The sequence below is a fragment of the Choloepus didactylus genome, chromosome 2 (genome assembly GCF_015220235.1).
Source record: "Choloepus didactylus isolate mChoDid1 chromosome 2, mChoDid1.pri, whole genome shotgun sequence".
Classification (NCBI taxonomy): Eukaryota; Metazoa; Chordata; class Mammalia; order Pilosa; family Megalonychidae; genus Choloepus; species Choloepus didactylus.
The window spans coordinates 130633399-130652268 of NC_051308.1; the positions used below are offsets into that span (position 1 = coordinate 130633399).

Below are 18870 nucleotides of genomic sequence, written 5' to 3' on the forward strand. Positions count from 1 at the left end.
AGTATAGATTTGTCTCTCTTCTCCAGCATAAAGTGGGGTGGGTGGAGCTACTATTCATCAACCCCGACCTGGAGCAGCAGTTTTTGGCAACCCAAGGAGACTGGCTGCGATAGGGCTGCTTCCCCTGCTCTTGTGGACTCTTTGTGCCATGTAAGCAACAAAGAAGTTATTTGCCCTTCTGGACTCTTTATGCTGTGCAAGTAATAAAGGGGCCATTTGCTGAAAGTTTTGGTCGTGTCCATGAGCCAGTGTTCCCTCAATGCAACGATGCACTGATGCACCGAGGCGCTGATGCACCAATGCACCGATGCACCAATGCACCGTTGTAGCAACTCGCTCCACAGGCACTCTTTCACAAGCCTGCCCATTACGTAATTACCCCAGGGCAATGGATCTCTTGTTTGACTTGGCTATTTACTATTAATTAAGGGCCTGACTCTGAAGTTACATGTTAACTTAGAGATCTTGTCTGGTAAAGATGTAAATGATTTCTATTCCTTTGGAAAAGATAATTCCAAAGATTATGGTTTTTTTAATAGTCTTTTAGGACATTAGGCAGTTTTGTTTTTAACACTTTGTTTTAAATGCCTATAAATACCCAGTTTCTCAAAACGCTCTTTGAACCAGCTTTACCATCTTATTGGTTCCCTCTTTAATGAGTTACTAAATCTTTGACATGTGTCCATTCTATATTTTTATGAGAGTCATGTTTTTAAATTTCTGGAAATTATGTAGTTGGTAATGCACAAAAGTGCTATGCGGGTCAGGACAAAGATCACATCTAGTTGAGGGGTTCAAAAATTTTTCACCATTAAGATCATCTGGGGCAGATATTTCAGACCCTGAGAATGACAGGAAGGATGCTTTCTTTCTTGTTTGCTTCCTTTCTTGGGTAGCTTACCTGGGAAAGTCTAAAGACCAACACAGATGTGATGTTTTTACACAGAAAGCCTAGAAAAAAGCTTCTCACCTTCTCTCCCGTGTCGTTTCTCTTCCCAGCCCATTCCTGATGAGAGGTCTGTGCTGGTTTGAATCTATTGGGTACCCCAGAAAAGCCATATTCTTTTAATTCAATCTTGTGAGTGCAGACTTATTGTGTGTGGGATCTTTTGATTAGGTTGTTTCCATGGAGATGTGACCCACCCAATTATGGGTGGGACCTTTTGATTAGATCATTTCCATGGAGGTGTGACCCCACCCATTCAAGGTGGGTCTTAATTACTTCACTGGCATCCTCTATGAGAGGATAAAAGGCAGAGATATTTTGAAGAGAGCAGAGAGATGCTTAGATAGAAAATGCCCAGAGACATTTTGGAGACAGCCATTGAAACCAGACGTTTGGAGATGCTAAGCTAAGAGATGAAGCCCAGAGTTTATTCCAGAGAAGCTAAGAAAGGACCCCCAGGCACTTAGAGAGAAATGCCCTGGGAAGACAAGCAAGGATGGACAGGAACTAAGAGAGACTGAGGCCCAGAGACATTTTGGAGAAAGCCATTTTGAAACCAGAAGCCAGGAGGCAAAGGACCAGCAGACACCAACCATGTACCTTCTCAGCTGACAGAGGTGTTCCAGATGCCATTGGCCTTTCTTCAGTGAAGGTATACTCTTGTTGATGCCTTAGTTTGGAAACTTTAATGGCCTTAGAACTGTAAATTTGTAACCTGATAAGTCCCTTTATAAAAACCAATCCATTTCTGGTATATTGCATAACAGCAGCTTTAGCAAACTGGAACACAGGTCCTTTCTGCATCTCCCAGTCCAACCCCTCCAGTCCCCCACCTCATTCCCTTCCCCCACCCTACAAGAAGCTGGAAAGGTCCTGGGCCTTTCCATCAATACTTCTGATTTATCTCAGACTCTGCCTTAACTAGGCATTCCTGGCTGTCTCCATCCTGCCACATGGGACATCAGTGAAATATCTCCCTGACAAACTCTAAATGTTCCCGTATCAATTACAAGGATAAACAGCAAACAACCCAGAGACAGAGCAGCGATCTCTGTCAGATCCAAAGTAGTATGAATTAGGAAACTTGCTTCTGGCCAAGGAGGAATAGAACTGCAGCCCTTGGCTGACCTTTGCCTGGACAGTATGAGTCCTCATTCAAGACTGCTGGCGAAGCCCCTCTCTTGGGGCTTTTTACTCTGTCTGGAGGGTGCTTCTGTCCCTGGTTGAAGGAAAAGGTCAGAACTGAACCCTAAGACTTATGTTTTCTGAGGATCTCAGTGTGTACATTCCTCCTAGTGTATTTGAAGTCACATTGTTGTAGTCCCCAGGCCTTCCTAATCCACAGCCATGGTATTTTCTAAGGCTCTCAGCAGTCACAGCAGATTGTCTTTGGACAGACACTCTGGACGTCCTGGTTTCTGACAGGCTAAGAGATTGTCACTGATTTCACTCCTCTTCCAAAGGAAATTCCTGCATGGCAGCAACCAAGGGGAGCCGCAGCTCTCAGAGCCCCAGGCCTGGAATACAAGGTCTTCCACTTATCTCCTGGAGCTGCCCAGACCCCCTGCTTAGCTGACTGTGGCCTCCAAGTGTCCCAGCCGCTCAGCCTCCGCTCAGCTTCTACAAGGAGAGGACACGGTCCCCTTGAGATCAGCAGGGTTCTCTAATGGGATGACCAAGGAAGGAGTAACTGAGGTGGACAAAAGGTATAGCGGTCTGGACTACATTTTGGGCTGAGTAAACTGCATGCACTGCGGAGGCTCTGAATCAGCCCGTCTGGATCTGATTTCACCCTTCATGAGCTGGGTAACCCTTGGCAAGTCTCTCAACTTCTCAGTTTCCTCATCTGTAAAATGGTGCTAATGGTAACACTTACCTAATTAAGCTGATGGACAATACTTGTAAACACTTAGTATGGTGCCTGACAGTAACAACCCTCAACAAATGTTAACTATTTCTTTGGGAGAAATGGGGGGAATGTTGTCCTATTTGTGTGGGTGTATGTACATAAAAAACATAAAGTCTCTGCAAAATGACAAGTGAGAAAAATGATCAGAGAACTTAATACTCATTTTCTGAGATGTCGTCTGGACAGATGGATGTTTTTCCAACTTATCAAGGAGGTCAGTCCTAATTTCTGATTTCTTGTCCCAAGAGTGATAAACTGTTTTTCCTTAAAGTAATCCTTGTTGCTTTCAGATAGGGCCTTTCCACCTTGACAGATAGGGTTATCTTCTTCTCACTTCCCCTTTGGCAACTGACAATATCAATGAGACATTAGTCTCCTTACCTCTGACTTTCTCCTGTGGGAAAGGGCTGATGGGTCCAGAATTAATGTGGCCGTTGATTTACTGTGTGGTGTCTGAAGGCATGAGGAGGGGGGATGGGACGCAGGCAGCCCTTAGCCACATTATGGCACTGACTCACAGGTTGTATTGGCTACACTGGTCGAGAACACAGAGCTGCGGAGGAGCTGACTCACCCTGGGGCCTGGAGGGCAGTTGGCACTAGCCTTGGAGTCTTCCAAGTTCTATGACAAATTATTAGTGGTCCTCTCCAGTTACTTCAACTACAAAATGAGGATGATTCTAAGAGACCTCTCACAGGATGACTGTAGGATAAAAATGAGATAATATCTGCAAGTGGATGTGCTTTGTAAATGTTCATTTTTTAATCTTTAAGTAAGAGAGTGAATGCAATGTCTTTGAGTGAGAAATTGACCAAGTTCACAGATGTTAAAACTGAGGCCTAGAGAGGCCACACTAGAAAGGTGAAATCTGCTGCAGTCAAGTAAGATTAGAAAAAAAGATTAGGGTGTATTCTGCCTTCTCTATGTGACCTCCTGGGTTTCACTGCTGCTAACAAATTAGGATTGTCCCGTTTCTACTGGTTCCAAGGGAGTTGAATAATTTACTGACAAGGGGTGGGAGAGGGTCAGTTTCTTACGAGATATACAAAGAGGATTCCATCATTAATAGAATAGATACTTTAACTGCACACCTCTTATGTGCCAGATGCTTTTCTAGGTACTGTGGAGGGTAAAGAGAACACACTCAAGTTTTGAAAAATCCTTGACCCCATAGGTTGGTGTTTCTCTTTTCATTCTTACCACCACCCACCCCTCTGCTTTCTCCCAGAAATAGCTCTGTCCCTGAAAGGCATGGAGAGAGACAGATGGCTTCCAGATCTGAAACCTCTCTTCAGAAATGGTGTCTGGAAATGACCATGCTGGCACCAGGCTCCTGGTAGGTTGTCAGCAGTACTGAAATAAAATTGGTCTGAAAAGTTTTTCTTACCTAAAAATCAACTTGGGGATATTTTTCAGTATTTCTAGCTTATTTCTCTTGTATCCTCCTAAAGTGAACAGAAGCTCCTTGAAAGAGGAAACCCTGCCTGGTTTAGTATTGCTCCCAGCATAGAATGTGGCAAACTGGGGAAGAGAAATCGATAAAGAAATCTATCTGTAGATCTGCAGTGAGGCCACAACATGAAGCTGATGGATGTTCAGACTCTGGGATGCATTTTTATGGCCCTTGTCTCTAAGAGCACAAAGCAAAATGACCAATGCTCTCGAATTCCCTATAAGACAGGACTATGCAGAGGAGAGAACAGAAAGCAATCCCTCCCCCTCTGCCAGGGGTTGTGGTGTTGCCAAAAAAAGTTGCTCTCCCAGTTGTGAAAGGGACTGCATGTGTCCTACTAATTCAAAAATGCTTTTTTGCTGACCAGCCCCACGTTTTTGCTATGTTCTGGGCACTTTCAAGACAGACATAGGAAACAGAACACTTGCACCCCAGCTTCCTTTGCAACCAAAGTCAGGCATTGGATCCATGCTCCCTTGCTTCAAATTACTTACCTACGATTTCAATTCAGAAGCAAGCAAATTGAAGACAGGGGCTTTGGGGAAAATCCACTTTGCCGGCAAGCGTAGCAGCAGAGGTGTATGGCTTCAGGGACAGCAGAAATCGCAGGGTTATGTTCCTGCCGCAGAAGTGGCATTGGTAAAGTGAGCATTTGTGGGTGTGGTCACTTCATCATTTGTGGTTTTGGGCTTTGTCACTGAACATTTAGCCTGAGCCTGGCTCTTCTCAACAATTCTACAATTTACCCAATATCCTTAAAAAAAGATTTTTTTTTCTCTTGTATGCTCCTGGCGGGGAACCCCTAGGAGAATGTAGGGGATTCGTTTTGAATATTGAGTGGTGGCTGAAGGATCAGAGGAGGTGTCGGGTGGAAGGGTGGCTGAGCTGGAGAGTTGCTGGGGCAGGGGGCTTGGGTCTGGGGTCCGCTTCTGTCTGTAGAGCAATAGAGGCGCTGGGCAAGTGCAGTGGTGGTTTGCAGTTGGGAGCAGAGCAGGCTGGATCTAGTTGAAATGCCTTGAGTGTGTGCGAGACCAAGAGGAATGAGCCGGGAGGGGGCGCCAAAAGGGGACAGTGTCTGCATAGGCTAGGAATCAAATTCTACCACTGAACCAGCCAAATGTCCCAATATCCTTTTAAACATCTCCTTTCCTACTCCATCAGCCAGAGTCAACTGGAACCCTGCATGATAGACAGTTGAATTCAAATTCATCTCGGCTATCGCTTCCTGAGATCCTAACAGCTTTCATTTATTCATTGCTTGCAATGGTTCCAGGGACTGTGCTAGAGGCTTCACATGAATTGTCTCGTTGCATTCTCACACCACAGCTATGACATAGGTACCCTTTCTTATCTTCACTTAAAGTTGGAAACAACCTGAGATATCAAAGCATGAGAAGATTTGTTCAAGGTCTTACTAGAGGGTAATTAAATGTTGTGATAGTAGATAAGCCCTTGAAGCTAAACATGGATTCTAACTTATACTGTGGCAGTCAACAAAAAAGCTTTCGTGGGATGGGCAGAACTAGGCAGGTCACCTTGTCTTCACAATATTTTCTTCTCTGAGGCAAAAACCAGTAACACCTTACTAAGTTCATAGATGGGGAAATAAAGATACAAAGATATTTCATTATCTAAGAAGGATTTTTTTCCAGGAAAATGGAAGAGATTGGTAACAATGGTACGTACTCTACCCCACAAGTGTGGTCTCTACTGGATTAAAGGGATCAGTATTGGGTAGACAGTAATTCATAGCAAAAGAAGCTGAAAGCCTGCATTTGACTAAAAAGCATCAGTGTGCAGGCCTGCATTGCAAGCACATTTTAATACAGGTAATTTCTTTTCCACTCATTTTGAAGCACTTATTTCATTTACACAATTCTGAGGCCAATAAATCTTGGCATTAAGGCTGATTTGATGTGTAATGCAGACAGTTTAATTAAGGAGAGGGTATTTTATCAGCTCCTCTAAATTTCCTCTTCTCTGGTCTATGATTTTTTTATACTGAGTTGATCTTTTTTTTTATTCATAAGGGCTTCATTCCCATTTGTCATGGCCACATTAAGTGGATAATGGAGACTGGGATATAAAAGTCTGCATCCCATTTATTCTCAGTAGCAACATTAATAAAGGAGCAGGAAAAAAGCTGCCTGCACTTGAAATTCTTTAGCTCACCCAGAGTTATCCAAAATACATTTTTGCCTATGTCTTCCAGAATTGGGGCTCAGCTCTAAAGGAGACTGTGCCAACTTCCAGACCCATGCATTGAGAGTCCCTCCCCTATAATCTTGCCCAACCCACTGCTTGGACAGGCTTGGATTAGAGTGGCCAGGAGTGCATTTCTCCATTCATTCCCTCAACACACACTTATTGAGCACGTCTATGATAGGCTCAGGGATATAAAAAAGAATGAGAAGTTCACAAACAAGTAGACCACCAATGTTTGGCCAATGTCCAGTGAGAGAAAACTACCTTAGTTAAGTATCATGGTCAGGAACAAGCTAGAAGGATCATCTGCTCTATCCTTTTGCCTTTGGGAGGGTGGCCTCCCAACCAGCCTTCTTTTAATCAAGATGTGCTAAATGTCAAAGATATCTCTGACTTGTAGACTTTATGTATGTGTCTCTGAAGTTGATCTAACTAAAGATCTAAGCCTCCAGCAGTACAATATAGGTGGAGCATGGGATGGAAAGTTAAGAATCCCAGATCCAAGTTCTAAATCAGCCACTTTCCCTCTCTGAGCATCAGATTTCTTTGCTATAGAATTAGGAGGTCTGGACTGGGCCTCTAAAACTCTCACATTCCTAGGACCGTGTTGCTGATGAAGCAACAGAAGTTTGGGCAGTATTGAAGGGAGGTTAATAGTGAAGTTTCACCACTTGGAAGCAGGGTGACCATGCCAGTTTGGATGTATTTTGTCCCCCTAAATGCCATTATCTTTGATGCAATCTTGTGGGGGCAGACATATTAGTGTTGATTAGGTTGGAACCTATTTATTGAGTGTTTCCATGGAGATGTGACTCAATCAACTGTGGGTAAGACTTTGATTGGATAATTTCCATAGAGGTGTTACCCCACCATTCAGGGTAGGTCTGAATTAAATCACTGGAGCCATATAAATGAGCTGACAAACAGAAGGAACTCAGTGCGGCCGTGAGTGACATTTTGGAGAACTGAGAGTGACATTTTGAAGAGGAGCTGCAGCTAAGAGAGGACAAAATGCCCCAAGAGCCACACTTTGGAGAACGCCATTTTGAAACACAACCAGGGAGCAGGCAGACACCAGCCGTGTGCCTTCCCAGCTAACAGAGATTTTCTGGATGCCAATGGCCTTTCTCCAATGAAGGTACCCTTTGCTGATGCCTTACTTTGGACACTCTATGGCCTTAAGACTGTAAATTTGTAACCAAATAAACCCCCTTTATAAAAGCCAATCCATTTCTGGTGTTTTGCAGAAGGGCAACATTAGCAAACCATAACAGTGAGCTTCAGCAAAGTATTGATCTTCTGAGCCTCATTTTTTTAACTGTAAAACAGGGATAATGGCAATAGCTCCTTCCAAAAGTTGTGAGAATTAATAAGGCCTGTGAGTTGCCTGGCAAGCAGTTGTCACTCCACATTTATGAGCTACTAATGGTATTACTACTATTACTATGAGAAGTCAGGCTTTGGCTCTAAGACTCAGCTCTCAGGTGGTAGCCACTATTAGAAGACTTGAAGTGTGGCCTCCCAGTATCCTGTTGCATAGCTCATGTGGAGTGAGATGCTTCAGCTGGCAAGACTCTTGTGATAATTCCAATGTGTGTTTTCCAATGTGCTTTTCCCCATCTCCCCCTTATCCAACTCCTGTCCCATCCTATTTACCTCATCACATTTATGTCACCAAGCTTAGCACTAGGATGGGATTTCAAGTGATTTTTCCTTTCTTCCCGATGTATTTTACGATGTTTATACCATAGAAAAGTGTAATAAAAATTAAAACACAGTTAATTATCTCATTTAACACAGCTTTATAGAGCAACTATACGAGTCCAGCCCTGTGATCTCCTCCCATGAACGCAAGACTGCTCGATGTCTGAAGCCATCATTTGGCTCCTACTTTCATTGCCCTTAGTTATCTCCTTGTATGTGTCCTCACCCAGATTATAAGCAACCTGAGGAAAGAAACAATGTCTTCTTACTCAGACTTAACAAAGCTTACTTATTGACTTACACTGTGTACCAGCCCCTATTAGATAAATTATCTTGTATAATCTTCCCCATAACCTGACGAGATGGGTAAAGGTACCCCCATTTCAAAGATGAGCCTTCTGAGGCTCAGTGTGGCGGAGCCAGAATTCAAATCTGCATCTGTCTGACTCCAAGGCCAGCATTTTCTCCTCTACACCACAACCTAACATACTGCCAGCTCGAAATCCTCACCATGATGTACCAGCTCAAGGGACTGGTGTTGATCCTCACCCTTGCCCCAGAACCCTCCAGTCTGAGCAGGGTTTTCTCTGGCTTGGTGCCCTCTGGTGGCAGCGGAGGACGCATTACCCTACCAGGCTTCGGGTTTACTCTACTTGCAAAAGTAATGCACATATCAAAAAAAAAGGCCCTTGGCATGGAGGGGAGAGCTAGACTCTTTACCAGGGGTGCACTTCTTACAGGAAGGTTCCGCTCCTGGATGGGTCAGGGAAGAGGGATTAGGATCTCTTGGCCCAATGGCAGAATTAGTCTTGAAGGTTTTAGCTCCCACACTCCGTCTCTTATTCCCTGCTTCCCAGTCTGGAGAGGTGGCCACGGGCATTCCCTGCTGGACCCTCCTGGTAGTTTCGGGTTCCAAGAGCTTGTTTATGGAAAAGGAGAGAAAGAAGAGGATAAACAGATTTAAAGGTTCTTACATTATAGTGTTCTTTTCCCCAAAAGACACCATCAAGACCCTGTAATAAATATTTATTGAATTCAAGGCGCTTGGGACGGAGAGATGGATAAGATGCTCTTCTTGTCTTTGAAAAGTAGATACATAAACGATTACAATACAACAAAGGAAGTACTCTTATATGGGTGCAGACTCTCTGTCACACCAGAAATGATTACTAGCACTCAAAAGGAAGAATAAAGAATCATCAAAATAGCCCACAAGCTGGGATGCGAAATGAGGCAAAGTGGGGCTTCAGTGGCTGGGAGATTTCAGGTGGTGTTGAGAGGTCACTCTGGTGGACATTCTTATGCACCATATAGATAACGCTTTTTAGGTTTTAATATATTGGAATGGCTAGGGGTAAATACCTAAAACTACCAAACTCCAACCCAATGGCCTTGACTCTTGAAGACGATTGTATGACAATGTGGAATGCAGGGGATGGCAGTGTGACTGTGAGAACCCTGTGGATCGCACTCCCTTTGTCCAGTGTGTGGATGGATGAGTAGATAAATGGGGACAAAGACTAAATGAAGGGTAGGGTGGGATGGGGGGGGATGATTTGGGTGTTCTTTTACTTTTTATTTTTTGTTCTCGTTCTGGTTCTTTCTGGTATAAGGAAGATGTTCAAAAATAGATTGGGGGTGATGAATGCACAACTATGTGATGGTACTGTGAACAGCTGGTTGTACACCATGGATGATTGTATGATGTGTGAATGTGTCTCAATAAAACTGAATTTAAAAAAAAAATAGCCCACAAGCTAAAGGAAGAAAAAATTAGGGGTAAAACAGATCCTCAAACCATAATCCCAGCCCCCAGCACTTTCCCAGCTTATATGAGCTATTCTACTCCCTCTGCCAACTTGCACAGGGAGGACAAGACAGCAGCAGGACAGAAAGAGGGGATGGTGTGGAGCAGCCTGCCCTCCTGCCTCCAACGTGGCAGGGATATGTGGACCAGCTGTTATCCTCTTCCTACATTCTCATTTTCCCTTCAAAGGCCTTCTCTACAGCTTAAAAAAAAAAGGTGATCATCAAGCTGAGAGTCCTTTAATCATTCATCTGGCTTTGAGATAATCAGGGATATCCTGGGCTGTGTTGGCCAATAAGGAAGCCACTATGGCTGTTAAGAACTTGAAAAGTGGCTAGTCTGAATTGAAATGTGCTATGTCAAAAATACACCAGATTTTGAAGACTTAGTTTGAAAACAAAATGTAAAATATCTCATGAATATTTTATATTAAATATATATTGATAATACTTTGGATATATTGGGTTAAATAAAATATATTACTAAAATTAATCTCACCTGCTTTTTTTAAAATTCAGTTTTACTGAGATATAGTCACATACCATACAATCATCCATGGTGTACAATCAGCTGTTCACAGTACCATCACACAGTTGTGCATTCATCACCCCAATCTATTTTTGAACATTTTCCTTATACCAGAAAGAATCAGAATAATAAAACACAAAAATAAAAAAGAACACCCAAATCATCCACCCCCATCCCACCCTATTTTTCATTTAGTTTTTGTCCCCATTTATCTACTCATCCATCCATAAACTGGATAAAGGGAGTGCAATCCACAAGGTTTTCACAATCACACTGTCACCCCTTGTAATCTACATTGTTATACAATCATCTTCAAGAGTCAAGGCTACTGGGTTGGAGTTTAGTAGTTTCAGGTATTTACTTCTAGCTATTCCAATACATTAAAACCTAAAAAGTGTTATTTATGTAGTGCGTAAAAATGTCCACCAGAGTGACCTCTTGACTCCATCTGAAATCTCTCAGCCACTGAAGCTTTATTTCATTTCATTTCGCATCTCCCGTTTGGTCAAGAAGATGTTCTCTATCCCACAATGCCAGGTCCACATTCATCCCTGGGAGTCATATCCTGCATTGCCAGGGAGATTTACACCCCTGGGAGTCAGGTCCCATGGAGTGAGAAGGGCAGTGATTTCACCTGCCAAGGTGGCTTAGTTAGAGAGAGAGGGCCACATCTGAGCAACAAAGAGGCACTCAGGGAGAGACTCTTAGGCACAATTATAAGCATCACCTGTTTTTTTTTTAAATGTGGCGACCAGAACAATTGAAATGACACATGTGGTGCCCGTTATATTTCTAAGGACTGTGCTACCCTGTAAGTTTAAAAAAAAAATCAAGAGCTGGGGAGCCCAGCCCAGCAAAGCTTTCCCACCAAATAGGACTACAAGGTGTTGCAGTGACAAGCCTCCCATGGTTAAGGTTTCCACAGGAAGCAAGCTGCCTCCTGGAGTTGAAATGGCACAAACCAATTGGTAGAAGCCAATTCAAGTGGTCAGTACTTATATTTTTCAATGCTATCTTGTAATGACATAAACTGCTTTTTTAAAAAATTAAAAAAACATTTCTCCAGAGCAGGAGTCCAAAAACACCCGAATTACAACATTCAAGACTGGAATTTCAAGGAAGTTGTAAGCTTCACTATCACACCTAAGGAAGGAAAGGGGACCCTGAATTCAAGCCTAGAGGATCCTTCAATCTGGCCCCCATATCAGAAGGTAGACAGTGAGTAAAACTGGAGGTAAGAGGGCTGGAGGAAAAGGAAAGCAAGGAGTGATGTGAGGAGGACCTTAAGTATCAGACATGAGTAGAGGCTTATTTATGAGGGATGGGAAAACCTATGCAAACACTCCTATTTTCATCAAAATGCAACCAATCTGATTGTAAATTGGCACCACCATCCGAAGGGCAATCTGTAAATGTTTCTCAAAAGCCTGAAATATATCATCTTTTGACTCAGTAATCCCATTTCTAGTAACTTAATAAGGAAATTTTTAAACCACAAATATTTAGCTACATGGATGCTGACAGAGCATTTGTAATAGCAAAAAAAAACCCACAAAGAAAAGAAGAAAGCTATAAGCAACCTAACTACATTAATAATTAATAAAGGGTTGGTTAAACAAATTAAGGTAAGCTTTATCATAGAATATTTTGCAACTATTAGAAATGAATACTAATTAATATGGAAAGACATCTAAGTTAAAATCTATTTAAAAGGCTAGCTACAGAAGTGTATGTTCAGTATATATGTCAATTTTGCTTTTAAAAAAATTACAAGTATACATTTATAAAGACAATCATTTGAAAGGATATTCTCCAAGAGATTAGCCATCTCTGGAAGTGGGGCTATGGATGATTTCCCTTTCTTATTTTTACAACTGTTTTTACAATTTTTAAAAGTTATTTACCAATGTCTTCGTCTCCGACACTTTACCAATCCAATACCCAGTTGGGGTTTTAACCTTATTCCATCTCGCCCTTTAGTCCCTGGTGTCTATCTTCTCCGTACCTGCCCCACCGCCTAGATCAGACCCTGCCTATGACTGGAATCCAAAGGTTAAAAATCACTGACGCAAAGCGACAGGCCAGAACCAAGACACCAAGGCCCGGCTCCCACCTTTCTCCCGAAAAAACTCGCGCTGCCGGGTTCCGGAGGGGAGCCCGGCGTGGGTCACTAAGGATATCACCCAACAGCTGCACGGCGTCTCCCAGTTAGGAACGCGAACGTTGCGCCTCGATGAATTTTGACCCTTTGGAGCTGCCGTCCCAGTCCGCGTACCGGGGTGTCTTGTGAGGGAGGAGCGCCTAAGGTCAGGGGGGAACTACGCGTCTCGCTGAGGGTTCGCGAACCTCGGGCGGAATGGAAGAGACTTTGGAGCAGCACTTGGAGGACACGTGAGTAGCGCAGGCCTCTTCGGCCTGTCGTGAGGTCGCGGCGTCGGGACTGAAGCGGAACAAAGGGCGTGAGCTGCGAGTGCCAGCCGCGGCGTCTGGGAATGCCGCGCAACTCTGAGGACGCGGAAGAGGCCGTGAGCTCTGCCCTGGGATTGCAGGGCTGGGCCGGTGACCCGGAATTAAAATTGGTCTGGGGTACTTTGCACACTCTCTCCCGGAGCAAGTCTGCGGGGTTCCAATGTGAGGCAAAACCCCACGAGGTCGTTTTTCAGGAGTTTTTAGGAAATGGGTTAAGTTTTGGGAAGGGTGTACCAGGTGTACAAAGTGGAGCCTTGCAGTGTAAACAAACAGACGCACGTATCGCCGCCATCTGTAACCAGTTACTTGGTGCTTAGGGAGATGAGCCATCTCTTAATTTTTTTTTCTAATGGGTGGTATCTTTGTAAGGTTGAAAATTGGAAAAGTATAAGAAGGCACACAGGGAAATACCTCTCCCGTCACTGTACCCCTGCCTCCCACTTCCCCTCCGGGAAAACCCGTGTTACTTATAATTTTTGAACAGTTGTTTTAAATGAGTTAGTATATTAAAGCATATATTTCCAACGAGGGAATAACCCTGGATATTACAATGTCTGTGGTCCTCCAAACCTCAGTTATACCTGACAGTCTTTTGTTGTGAGAATTTAATTATTTAAGTTAATTGATTTTAATTTACTTTTTCTGGAGGTGGGGAGGGATGATAATGGGGAAAAAAAGGTTAAGAAACACTGATTTAAAGCACAAGAGTATCTGGCATATAGAAAGCCTTTATGTTTTATGATTATGATTATGTTTTATGATCTCACATGGTGTGCTTCATCCCACCTGTGTTCCTGGAACTAGAATGAAGAATCCATCCATTGTTGGAGTCCTGTGCACAGATTCACAAGGACTTAATCTGGGCTGTAAGTATTTTACACCAAACCTTTGGTGTATTGCAAATATTTGATAGTGACTTGCAGCCCAGTGTATTAGTGCTATTCTCTAGCTTTTATTTCCTATAATCCTATAATACCAATCCTTAAATTGGTATTTAAGAAAGTAGAAATGTTTTCTGCAGTTCTAGCATTAAACATTTATCTCTACTAAAATAGTATTTGAATCATTTTAAATTGGTTCTACAAGGGTCTTCTGGTAATGACAGTAGTAACCCTTTATTGGATGTTTACCATTTGCTGGGACTGTGCTAGTCTTTATATACATTTTCTTTGGTTTTCACTATAACCTTGACAGATGGGTGGTGCTAATTTTTAGTCCAACTACAGTTAGCAATAAGTGAGTGGGTGGTAAAATGTAGTGCTTATGAAACAGGGGATTCAGAATCAGACACAGCTGGGTTCAACCTCCTGCTCTTCCACTTGCTAATAGTATGAATTTGGACCAAAAGGAACCTTTCTGGGCCTCCGTTTCTTCATTGGGTTGTTTAATAATGATAGTAATAATAGAATTACCTTTATTGAGCTCTGTCTGTGTGCCAGGTAGCATTCTAAGTGCTTTACATGTATTAATTCATATAGTCTTCATAAAACCCCATGAGGACTCCCCTTTGTCCAGTGAGTATATGGATAGATGAGTAGAAAAATGGGGGCAAAAAAAAAAAAGACACACAGTGTTCTTTTTTACTTTAATTGTTCTTTTTCACTTTAATTCTTATTTTTACTATTTGTGTGTGTGTAGTAATGAAAATTTTCAAAAATTAACTTTGGTGATGAACGCAGTTATATAATGGTACTGTGAACAACTGAATGTTCACTTTGTATGACTGCATAGTATGTGAATACGGATCAATAAAATTGAATTAAAAAAAAAAAAAAACCCATGAGGAAGATAACCATTTTCCCAGTTTCACTGAAGCAAAAAAGTAAAGTAACGTGCCCAAGTTCATATAGCTAGTATGTGGTTGAGCTAGGATTTGTATCTGGCTCCAAAGCCTCTTAATCACAACAGTATGAAATTATATATGTAAAAGGCTCAGCACAGAATCTGGACATAATGCTCAAAAAATGGTCGCAATTACAGATGAGGAAATAAATCCAGAAAGGTAAGTAAGCAAAGCATTCAGTTAATTAATGTCAGAACTAGTTAAGTCCAGGACTCCTTACTCCTAATGCAAGAATTTTTGAAGTTCTGAATTTTTGCTGCAAGGGTTACTGAAATGGGAATATGTTTAACAGTTATGGTCTTCATAGATAAGTCAGTTGGGAGACAAAAAAGGCAGATTTTTCTGAAGTGCTTGCCAGGCTTGCTAATGGAAAGGCTGAAATTCAAGTTTGGAAATTAAAGAATAATTGAGTTCCTTCAAGAAACCGTCAAGGCCCTAAAGGCTGCACTGTTGCCAGTTAATAGTAAACAGTAATAATAAATCTGTAAACAGTCCAATAGTGGCATGTCTGTTACCTGACTAAGTTTCAAGTACAGTTAGGCATGTGTTGCCTCTATATATGGAAATATATTTTAAAGTAAACTTAGTAATTACTTTTTGTCCTTGGAATCCAAGGTTAGTTATCTGCAGGCTAAAACAAACATTAATAAAAAGCTAATTCTCTTGACATTTGAAGATAGCCAGCTTATTCTAGCCAAATTAATTGTTCACAGAGTATTTACATGTGCTGTCAAGATGGTCTTATGGCTGAACTCCCAAGTAAAGAATCTGTTACCTTTTGAGGTTGAGCTCAGTGAAAGGAAATCAGATTTCCCAGGAAAAATTAATTAGTTTCAACAAGTCTCTTGTCCTTATTGACTGATTTTTTTGTCAGTCTCACCTCTGAATTTTTTGTTGGTTTCAGTAAGGTTCCTATAAAATGAATTTCTGACTTTTAGATTGATTTGAATTACAGCTTCTTTATGTCATTGGAAGGTGTTTAGATATAGTGATGGGAATGACAGAAAATTGAGTGTTGTCATCACTTTATTGATTTAAGAACTGTTGTTTTTCTTTCTCACAGATGTAACCAGCTGATTATCAGGGCAAAAGCGTTTTATGTCAGTACCTAACCTAGGAGGCAGGGAACTGAATCTTGTTTTTTTGTGACTAATTCAGTGGAGCTCCTACTACAATTCCGTACTTAGTTTTGGACAATCAGGTGACATGATATCTCTATCTTACAGGCCGTGGGACTTTGTCAGATGAGCATGCTGGAGTAATATCTGTTCTAGCCCAGCAAGCAGCTAAGCTAACCTCTGACCCCACTGATATTCCTGTGGTATGTCTAGAATCAGATAATGGGTGAGTAGATATCAGTAGATCCCTTCCTTTCCTTTTTGTTTAGAAAACTTCCTAGGTAACTTGAATTAAGTCTGCTGGAGATTGAATTATGCCCCCCACAGAAGGCACATTCAGGTCCCAACCCCTGGTTCTGTGGGTTCGAACTCATTTGTAAATAGGGCCTTTGAAGTTGTTACTAGTTAAGGTGTACCCAGACTGAATGAGGGTGGGCCTTCATCCCAGTCTAATACGGCTGAAGTTCCAAAGGAAATTGGACACCAAAAGAAAAGCCACGGGTTGCAGCCAGAAGCTGGAAATCAGCAGAACTCAGAAGAGAAAAGAGAAGATGCTGCCATGTGCATTGCCATGTGACAGAAAAGCCAAGGAACCACAAAACCACAAAGATGCTGGTCAGCCAGAAGATACCGACCCTAGGAGGAAGCAAGCCTAGCCTCTGAAACCTTGAGCCATTACATTCCTGTCGTTAAGCCAACCAGTCATTGTACGGTATTTGTTATAGCAGCCACAAAAACTACTACAGGATCTGCCCTGTGTTCACCAGTGATTCCTTATTCAACATGCTGGTAATGACCTGCATAGTGTAGAGATTTATTTACTTTAAGAAATTTAAGGGAAGTTCTTCTCCATGTGGACCACAGTAGCGCACAGATTGATTTCTGAAGCTTATGTGCTCTCAGGCCACAGTGACATTTAAATGAAGCATAAAAATTGTCATGAACTATCAGTCTACCAAGAAAAAGAAATAAACAGAACAGAGGAAACTAAGAACAAAACTTATGTAATCATAAGAGTATACCAAAGAAATTCCAAGTGAGGGTCCTAGAATAATATTAAGTGAAAAAAGCAGAATATAAAAACTATGCACAGAATGAATCACAGTTTTATAAAAAGAAAAAATGTGTATATAATATACATTTTTTTAAAAAGCCAGGAAATATTAATAATGATTGTCTCTGAGTGGTAGGATCATGGAATTCATTTCTTTTTTTTTTCTTTAACATAATTGATATTTAATATAGTACTTCTCACCAAGGGGATGTTTTTTTTTTTTCATTAAATCTTTTCTCTATTTCAATGTTCAATATAAAGTTTTTTTAAAAAATTAAATCTATTTCTCCATTTCGGTATTAGATACATTGAAAACATTTTTCTAGGTTTTTTTTTCCCAAAAGAACTGAAAGTTTCCATTTTTGCCTGACTAGATTTAATATCTAAGTATACTATTAATTTAGGAGATGAGAAAACAAAAACCTAATAAAAATATGGAGAAAAGACTCCTCAACAATTCAGGAAGAGTGATTATAAATGAACAATGGTGACTTCCTAGGATTCTGGGCAAGAGCTTTCTTCCTATTTCTTGAGCTTTGGGACTTCTGAGATTATGGAATATTATTTATGTAAATTTCAGTCATTTATTTCCCTGATCCCCTTTAAAACTAGCATCTACAAATTATAGTCTTTTTTTTCACTGCATGCTTACTTTGAAGAAAACATTTTTCCCTTTTTAACATATATCAATTTGTTCCTATTTTTAGAGAAACCTCTAGGAATGTGAAATTAACTCGTTTACTGTCTGTTTCTTGAAAATATTCAGACACAGAAGCCCAGTTTTAAACCTCAATAGCACAAAGGTTTTCAGGATGAGGTTTGTTTTAGGAGGACCTTCAAGGTCACAGCTGTCCATTTCTCTTCTGTATATATACCCCAAATCAGCTCAAATGCCTGTAATGCTGAGAATCACACCTAAAAAGACAGCGAGTGATTGCATCTCCAACTTCAAGCAGCACTGAAAGCGGTGAAATGAGGACTGTCAGAAGTTGTGTTGAAACTGAGGTCATGCTGCTGGGATCTTCAGGTGGTTGGATCTTGAAGGCTGAAGTTTCAAAGGAACGTGCGTGTGCGTGCACACACACACATAGATATAGATATATATACATACAGTTCCATCTGACTTGAAATATTCTCTTGGAGCTCTGTATGCGAGACTAAGAAGTTCTACTTAAAACCATCTCCCAAGAAGCAACCTTTACAGAAATCCATTTTTGTGTGTTATACTTTTCTGTAGTCCCCAAATGTTTTACTGTGTTCCTGTGTTGCTTTTATAAGTAGAAAAAAATACTATTTTTTGTGTCCTAAACCAAACAGTATATTTAATCTTAACATTGACTCCCACTTGTAACATTTTACTAAGTATCTTCTGCTTTGTATTTTGCAGGAACATTATGATCCAGAAACATGATGGCATCACAGTGGCAGTGCACAAAATGGCCTCTTGACGCCTCGTATCAATTCTCCAACCTTTCATAGGGACTCAATCCTACTATGTTAATTATCTTTTAGAACTATTAAAACTCCAGTAGTTAGGCCATTCATTTAATGTGCATTGGGCATTTTTCTATTTATTTTAGAGTAAGCTGCTTTTTGACACCGTATGGATTGACCTGTCAAAATTTCGGATAAGGATCATGTTTGAAGAAGCAGGTCCAGGTCACTTTGTATATAGAACTTTATGTTCAATAAATCAGGTTGGAGGAAAGCTTGGATCTTTTCTCGATTCTTTAAACTCTATCAAATGTTCATTTTTTTGAACTGTCAAACTAATTTTTTTAAAAATGGTTCTTGTTCCAAATTACTAGCTTTTCTTTCAGAAGCATCCCAAAAT

General features: G+C 41.2%; 1 protein-coding gene and 1 long non-coding RNA gene across 2 annotated transcripts; one reads left to right on the forward strand and one right to left on the reverse strand.

Moving 5' to 3' along the window:
- Positions 1–8304: 8304 nt before the first annotated feature.
- On the reverse strand, positions 8305–13043 carry LOC119526903. The gene is made up of 3 exons (XR_005215283.1): positions 12666–13043; positions 8956–9136; positions 8305–8459 (listed from the first exon to the last, which is right to left on the reverse strand). It is a non-coding gene; the product is annotated as an uncharacterized LOC119526903 (long non-coding RNA).
- Positions 12673–18744, forward strand: LAMTOR5 (late endosomal/lysosomal adaptor, MAPK and MTOR activator 5). The gene is made up of 4 exons (XM_037826434.1): positions 12673–12943; positions 13826–13887; positions 16091–16208; positions 18424–18744. Exons 1-4 carry the CDS (start codon positions 12909–12911, stop codon positions 18482–18484), a joined length of 276 nt encoding a protein of 91 aa, XP_037682362.1. The 5' UTR covers positions 12673–12908; the 3' UTR covers positions 18485–18744.
- Positions 18745–18870: the final 126 nt, after the last annotated feature.